Source organism: Paramisgurnus dabryanus, chromosome 7 (genome assembly GCF_030506205.2).
Source record: "Paramisgurnus dabryanus chromosome 7, PD_genome_1.1, whole genome shotgun sequence".
NCBI classification, from domain to species: Eukaryota; Metazoa; Chordata; class Actinopteri; order Cypriniformes; family Cobitidae; genus Paramisgurnus; species Paramisgurnus dabryanus.
The window spans coordinates 5,593,751-5,602,373 of record NC_133343.1 but is presented as its reverse complement, the minus strand read 5'-3'; the positions used below and the strand labels follow the sequence as shown (position 1 = coordinate 5,602,373).

Genomic DNA, 8,623 nt, shown 5'->3' with positions numbered 1-8,623 from the left:
TTGATGTCTCGTGACGTCCGCAGGAAGTAGCGCCGCAGAAACAGGAAGCAAATCAAAAGAGGCAGCACGGGAATCAGAATCCAAGGTATTACTGAAGCTGCCACAGCGATGACGCCAAGGACCTGCAGAAACACCTGAAAAAAAATCACACAAGTGTGTTAAGAGACAGGAAGCGAGATGTAGATGTACTGCGTCATAGGGGTCATTAAAAGCACTTTGTGGTTTCGGTTGCTCCTTTAAACCGAAAGAAAAACAGCAAGCCTGCCATGACACCATGATGCGGCACTTTCTTAGTAAGCTCTCATTTTAATTACCCATAATGCCAGGTTCTTATCTGTCACAAAGTTAATAAGTTAAGGTTACTGTGGGAATAACCACAGGCTTTAGAGAAACACAAATTGACAAAAACACTTCTGTTTCATGACCTTAGGTCCTTACTTTGTGGATGACCCAAAATAACGTCAGAGGGGAGTCTCTTTTCTTAAAACTTGATTTCAAATGACCACTATGGTTGCAACATACATGATGTTTATAAATGCAATACTGATGTATTGGTATGAAACGGTATGCAGTACAGCTAATACTGCATACAATATGCAAATTTTAAACAACAATATGTAAATGTGATGACAACAGCAGTTGTTACACAATACACACATGCACAAATATTATATGAAGCATGGTACCACACTTAGCATTTTAAATGGGACATTTCATAAGACTTTTTTGAGATGTAAAATAAATCTTTGGTGTCCCCAGAGCACATATGTGAAGTTTTAGCTCAAAATATATAGATCATTTATTATAACATGTTAAAATTGCCACTTTGTAGGTGTGAGCAAAAATGTACCGTTTTGGGTGTGTCCTTTAATGCAGCAAAGTCAACTACATTCATATTTCATGGTGTTAAATGGGCACAGAACTACAAAACATACCTGCACAAAATCCACAAATGTCCAAGGAAGTTGGGAATCAAGCTGGCCGATGTCTTTGGAGAACCGGTTGAGAATTCTTCCTGAAATAACGAGAAAAGTCATTCAGTAAACGCAACAGCCATAGACAATAACATTGACATTTTGGTTTTGCTTTATAAGCAAAATTTTGATCACGCACGCCGTGCCAAGTTCAGTTGCACTATTTTATCAATTCCAATCACATTTCCATTTACTTCTTATCTAGCTGGTTATTATAATAGCGACCATAAAGGCCTTTTAACCCATTACTTGAGTGATCTGCAGGATAATAAATGAGATTAAACACAAATGAAGCAAACAAAAGAGTGTGTTAAGATTGACACTGGCACCACGCTGACTATCATTTATCAAAGTGGCATTATTATGAACTATTATTACAAAAACACATACAGTTGTAATGGGACACAATGGGTGCAACATACAAAACCGATAGTCAGTGCACATAATCACATACCATAAAAAAAATCTCTTTTTAAGTCTCTTGCTGTGATTGTGCCTCGTGTACATGCTTCTGATTACTGTCCCACGCTAAAATGATTTAACCTCTTTGACTCTCTAACAGTCGTAAAACCACCTATTAGACTTTTGAGACTTGTAAATGCTCTTTTGCTAACGTTATCAACAGTAACACCCCGATAAGCAGCTCTCAGTGAAAAATAACACATGAAACCAAGCCTGCGGTTTATTCTTTTGAAGGTCACCACACGGGGTCCAGAAACTATAGCACAATGAATCTACAAAAGCCACATCAGTTATTGTATACAAACTTTGTACTGTACATCGTGGCACAAACCATTATTATCTGGCACAGAGTATTTATTCATTAGTAGGGGCATTTACAGATTGAGCGCAATTCACGCGTAGGGTTGGGAATTGAAATTCAATTCTGATTTTGGAATCAGATCCATAAGGTTAGAAATCGGATTCGTACTATCAAAATAAAATTTCGATGCCTCTTATCGATTCCTGCGTGTGCATTTTAAGAAGTCTGGGTCTTTTTCAATCATGATCTGCTAGGCTATGTGAACGCACGGTGTAAAAAACAACATTAAGACACGAGTCACACGAAAAGGAAGATAAGGTCTTTGCAACATCATTTTTGATGGACAGCAGAAAGTGCTTCAAAGTGTTACAAAATGTAGTAACACCATACCTGTGACCACCAAAATGTAAAAGCAGATTTTGGTAAATACTAAACAAATAACGAACATTTTGAGCTACATTATTTACTGAAAGATCATTGCATTTACATCAGTTTTTTCCACATAACCTGAATCAAATGAACGTGTCTGTTTGCGATCTCTGCGCTTGCTAGCTGATATCTCATTTGATTAAAACTAATAAAAAATAACCAGCATTGTTACTGCAGTAACCATAATGTAGTTTATCTATGATGTTTGTAGTAAAGTAATTACACAGTAATTACAATTTTACCATTGTCTGAATATAACCATGATTTCAGTAATAAACTATGGTAATGGAAATGGTAATCAATTTGAGAAAAACAGGGTTACTAAACTTTTGCTGTAATAAAAATGGGAGTATTTACTTGAGCTTTTTTATAATTTAAAAACATTGCTCATAAATATCCTTTGCAAAAAAAGTAGCCTAAATGGGTGGTTTAGTATTGAAATGTTTGGTTAATTCGTTAACAAAATTGAAATAAAAAACTGAATCAGAATTGGCATTGATAAAATCCGAACGACACGCAACCCTACTCATGCAATTTGCAAAATGGATGCAATTTGCTTTAAGTGTAACCACCGAAAGATTTTTTGAATGTTCAACATTAAATTTATTTTCTTAACTTCTTTCATAACATAAAACCTCTATTAGCTATTGTCATCAGAGGAGAAGCTACTTGATAGCTGTGTCCAAATTCGAAGGCTGTATCCGCCGAAGGCTGATTCAGCAGCGAGAACTGAAGGCTGGAAGACGTCCCAATTCAAAGCCTCCTTAAAATGCAGCCACAAAATTTGGCTTTCTTTCCTCGAGTCACGAAGAACAGAACAAATGAATCCTTCACAGCCGAGGCGATCAAGAGGTTCACCGCATGTCTGTAATGGCTGGGCATTATTAAAAAGTTAAATAAGTGCATATTTTTACAGAATAAAGGTCCTTGTAACTGTTTTATTATTGTACAAATTATTAATGTTTATATAAATATTATTGCAAGTTTGTGTTTTACTTTTGTTTATTTCTAAGGTTGGTTTATTTGATATACTGTTGGGATAGTTTTGTCTACAACAATGCGTCTTATTCTGTAAAAAAAGAAAATTTCTGGATCCATATTTCTTTTAAGAAGTCAGAAACGCTGCTGTTGTGTGCCGCTGCTGTTAATAGGTGACAGGAGCGGTGAACGGGAATAGCAGGTTACATAATAAAGAATCCTTAAGTCCTTGCCTTGTGTCCCTCAAAGGATCCAGCCTTCAAATTGGGATGCGGCTAACATGTGCTGCCCTAACTACCTGTTTCAGTGGAAATTACATCAACACATTGAATACAGTTGCACATTAAGGCACTTCAAAGTTTAAAAATGGTGGCTGATGGTTATTGAACCATCTGACATGCCTTGCACCACTGACTTCCACTTTATATGTATCAATATGCATGACATTTTCTTAACATCACTGAAAAAAATAAATAAATCTGAGATGCATATATATCTATCCGGTTGTTAAATCACGACTATAATACACTCGTATCATAATGAAAACTACCAAAAACACCCAATCCTAATTTTTATCTTCATAGCAAAATCCAAGATGAGCAGACATGGATTTATGGACGTGGATTTTTTATGAATTATTAATATATTGCTGTCTTATATATTGCCTGAGACTGCAGTTTACATGTGAGTTTATAAAATGTTCGCTTAAATGTGTGCTATGAATAAATAGTGCTCTTAAATGGCTGTTTACATGTGGTGGCTTGGAGCTGGAAACGGTATTCCTTACGTCATGACTCAACGAGCCGATAGCCTCATAAATCCACGAGAACAACACAGGCAGACCAACAGCCATTAATTCACAAAAAAAAAAAAAAAAATTTGTTCCAAGCTTATATAAACTTTGTTCTGCTGAACACAAATGAAGATTATGATTTTTTTGGGGCCACATTGACTTCCAAATATATTTATTCCTACTATGGAAGTCAATGGTGCCCCAGATCTGCTTGGTTACAATTTTTTTTTTAATATCTTCATTTGTATTGGGCAGAACAAAAAAATCTATAAAGGTGTGGAACAACCTGAGGGTGAGTAAATGATGACAGAATTTTTATTTTTTGGTGAACTGTCCCTTTAAGAGCTTCTGCGCAAACTAACTAAATGTTTGCCTCTTTATACACTTCATGGGTTAAATCAAAACACACCAAATGAGGTAATTCAGAATCAGCACTAAAGGCCTCAAATGATGCGTTTTACTCAATGCTGGTGTGTAAACACAGAAATCTAGAGTAAACATTAAAACAGTACATCATCCTGCTTCCCTTTTCTGATGCCTGGAAATGACTTTTAAGCACTTTGAAAAAGTCAAAGCCACCGGAAGGAGTGTAGATGCTCTTATGTAAATACTTCATGTCCAAGATACGGTAAGAAATAAGTTTAAAAAAAGTACCCACATACTGAAAAATAACCACATACAGTATTGCTATGATATTGTTAGATTATTTCAAAACATTTGTCAGTAAAAAACGATTTTTTTACCATGTTCCCTGGTATCTGTATGTTGTAATAACCTTCTCCCTTAGCTAGCTCCCATCAGCTGGGATTCACTTGAATTAATCACAAGTCTCTTTGAGACAGAAAGAGAAGACGAAGACATTTGACAGGGTGTGCTGCCCTCTGCTGGTCAAGTTCAGCAATGGCCCTAAAATAATATTTATGTATTTCTTAACACCATTTTGGCATCTACGGCTGTACTAATAACAAGAAACAGTAAATCTACACACAAGCGAAGTTAATCTCGGCAGAATTTGAGGAAGGACAATATGGCATCTCCGATTTGAGGGTCGAACCAGGGACCTTCTTCATTCAATGTATAGACACAGAAAGTGCTTTGGTACTCACCAATAGGGTTGATGTCAAAGAAACGCACTGGGGTCCTCAGGATGCAGTTAAACATTCGGCTGTGTAACGTCTGCGCCGAGCTCACCAGAGAGTGAAACATATACAAACAGCGCATGAAGCCAAAGACGATGGTGGCCACGGTTAAACCTGATGATGCAGATGAAACACGATGACATTTTTTTTCAAAAATATTAAGAGAGACAAAAACAATTTACATTTACGTACCTGCGTAGATACCCAGATAGAAGTTCAGGTCCAGCTCCGGCTTTTGACCGCCTATATCAGTGATGTTGGTCGAATTGATGTTATTACTAGTGTCGTTAATAAAAGGATTGTCAAGCTTCTCCTGTTCTGAGGCCCTGATAATCACAAAAACTGATCAGAAATGATGGAACATATGCTTTCTGTTAATTTAGAGTCATATCATCAGAATCTGCTGGGTGTCATTTATGCACCGCCATTGGAAATGAAGCAAACTGCCCAAAAAAGTCTCTACTACCTGGACTCAACATAACACAACAAATAATACAGTTAAATAGAAAAAGACAGATGCTACGTCCGAAAATCGCATATTGTGACAGTAGGTGCTAAATTAGATGAAGTACCTATTCATGGACCGTTAAAATAGTAGGAACTGTATAGTATAAATTAATTCGGACGTACTACATCCGCCATGTTAATGCATAACATGACATACGTCCTCATAGCAACAAGTACTGCAATGAAGTTAAACAAGCGCATTTTAATCACAGCTGTTTAATATATGTATTTGCATTTGAATAGAGCCACTTTACCGCTTTTGGACATTTTTAAATAATAAAACGCCTCTACTTCTTCTTCATTGGATAAATCTTCTTCCGGGGGCTCACGGGATACTAATGTGTCCCTCGAATGAACACTTCGGGATCTTGCCGAAAGTAGTAGGTCATCCATATAAACTAAAGTATGGAAGTAGGTGGTTTCGGACACAGCGCAAGTTTATTATAAATCACTCTCTGCTCTTCACTTAAAAACTGTTAATACGAATGCGTGTATATTTAATTCATACAGTAAAGACTGAAGTGTTTTATTTTCTTTACTTTTAACAGCCATAAGCCTTTTTAAAGGCTTATTAAATTTGTCTTTGCATAATATATCGGTTGTGCTAATTTATTTGATTCTCTATTAAAAAAATAATAAACCTAATTTCTGCAAGTAATATAACAAAGGCAACATCTGTGGTATTACTTTATCTAGACAAATTTGTTAACAGTTAGTCATCAACGAGCTTACATATGTGTATAATATGTGATTAATCGCAAACATATGTTTTTGAATAATATATAATGTGTGTAATTATTATGTATATATTATGTATGTGTGTTTAAACTTAAATTATACTTTATAATATATATAATGTTTTCATTTATATATATTATTTAAAATATATACAAACATATACAAATAAATAAATAAATAAATAAATAAATAAATAAATAAATAAATATATATATATATATATATATATATATATATATATATATATAAATGTGTGTGTATTTGTATATACATAATTTTTACACGCACGCACGCACGCACGCACACACACACACACATACATATATATATATATATATATATATAATGCAAACACAAACCTTTATTTTGTATGCGTTCAATCGTGATTAATCATTTGACAGCCCTAATTTTTATCAGTATGTGTGTTTCCTGGGTTCAAACCGATCTCTATGAAAAAGCCAACAATTTTATCGACAGGCCGCGAGGGAGTGGCTCCAAACGGGAGTCAATTCCCATAGACCCCCATGTTAAAATGCCCAACTTTACAGCAGGAAATAATATGTCCAGCCTGGGACAAAAAGTGATTTTGGTCTATATAGCTAACTTTGCCCTTCATATCAACTGTGAGGGGGTGATTTTTTTCTACCACTGAGCTATACAGGAGCACAAGCTGTGCTAGTATGGGCACTAGTAGGTGTTTCCAGGTCTGCCCTAAAGATTGCAAACAACTACCAAATGTCATTCAATTTTGAATATTTAATACAACCAAATATTAACATCCTGGACTAATGAACTAATGCATAATGTTTTAAATACAACATTTCTCATACAAACTTTCAGCTCACAACATCAACAAATGCCTTAAATGATGGCGTTTACTCAGCACTGGAGGGTAAACACTGAAATCTAGAGTAAACAATTTACTCAAACACATCGTTCAGCTTCCCACCACTATCTGCTCCTCCATTGAGGATGCCTGTAAATCACTTTTTTCGTTATAAAAAATAAAGATATGAGCATGATAGATGACTCACCAATATGCAAGCCACCAGTCCTGAACAATATAAGAAACCTGTGGAGCAGATGACAGCTTTAATATCACTGAACGACATAAACTTTACTGTAAACCTACTCAACCTTACTTTAAATGCAGAACCACTAAGTCTCCTACCTGTGCGAGGAGGTTGAGGATCGCGATGAAGACCAGGATGAATACGTTGGATCCAGCTCGGAAATATTTCCAATACAAACGGAGGCCGATGGTTCCTTCCGAGCGACTTTCTTCTACCATGGTGTGCACGGTCTCCATCTAACCGTGATAAATCATAACTTTTAATTTCCTTTCCAAAACGACAGTACAATCCTCGCTTTTTGCACATGAGCACTACTACATATTTTTCTTTAAGAGTCTCTTGTTATAATCAGACTCCAGTAAGTAAAAGTGACAGCACTCCACTAGGTGGAGCCCTTGACCTGTCTACACCTTTGATGCAATCCTGGGCTATGGGAAGTCAGCACTTACCGGAAGTTGATCGGATTCATCTTTAACGGACAGAACTGAGGACGTCTGTGAACGGACGGAATTCTGTGACAAGGTTCGAATGCGGGGCGAGCGAGGAGGTTCTCCTTTCTCGCCTACGGTCTCATCTTCCTCTTCCTTCTTCAGCAGAGAGGTGAAATCCACTCCCGAACGTTGAAGTTCAGAATATGACCCGCGTGCCACCATGTGTCCCTGAGAATGTGAAAGATCATTTGCTCGCTTCGGTTTGTTTATTTAATGTTGTTATAAAAACTGAAGTACGCAGTGCTACCACGCACCTCCTTTAAAACAAGGATCTGATCTGCGGCCTTCAGGTACTGGAGCTGGTGAGTAACCAAGATCCTGGGCTTGTGCTTCAGAAACCCACAGATACACCTGGAGGAAATAACATTTATGTTAAAGAGGAAGAAAAATAATTTTGTACAAAAACGCAAAAGGCATTAAGCGAGAGGACACACTCACTGTTCAAACAGGTGTCGGCCTACTTCTGCGTCCACTGCGCTCAATGGATCGTCCAGCAGGTAGATGTCAGCGTCCTGATACACGGCTCTGAAAACAAACAACGGTGATTCAAATAAGAATAAATCTTTCATTAAAGACTCTTAATCATATGAAACTCAAAGTAGGATGAAGTAATAAACCTGGCCAGGTTGACTCGAGCTTTCTGGCCACCGCTAAGAGTCGCTCCTCTGTCTCCGATCAAGGTCAAGTCACCATCAGGAAGCAGCTCCATGTCCTACAGAGGTAAAATAACCAGAAAAA

At 36.8% G+C, this 8,623-nt stretch overlaps 1 protein-coding gene across 1 annotated transcript in view; it reads right to left on the bottom strand.

The window, feature by feature from the left end:
• abcc4 (ATP binding cassette subfamily C member 4 (PEL blood group)) overlaps positions 1-8,623 on the bottom strand; it is a 40,530-nt gene that overhangs the window by 11,162 nt on the left and 20,745 nt on the right. The window contains exons 12-21 of the mRNA XM_065293738.2: positions 8,503-8,597; positions 8,324-8,410; positions 8,140-8,236; positions 7,844-8,053; positions 7,493-7,630; positions 7,356-7,393; positions 5,269-5,402; positions 5,044-5,190; positions 936-1,015; positions 1-134 (exon numbers count right to left, since the gene is read on the bottom strand). Of these exons, the coding sequence (XP_065149810.1) occupies positions 1-134; positions 936-1,015; positions 5,044-5,190; positions 5,269-5,402; positions 7,356-7,393; positions 7,493-7,630; positions 7,844-8,053; positions 8,140-8,236; positions 8,324-8,410; positions 8,503-8,597 (1,160 nt within the window). The remainder of the gene's footprint in view (positions 135-935; positions 1,016-5,043; positions 5,191-5,268; positions 5,403-7,355; positions 7,394-7,492; positions 7,631-7,843; positions 8,054-8,139; positions 8,237-8,323; positions 8,411-8,502; positions 8,598-8,623) is intronic.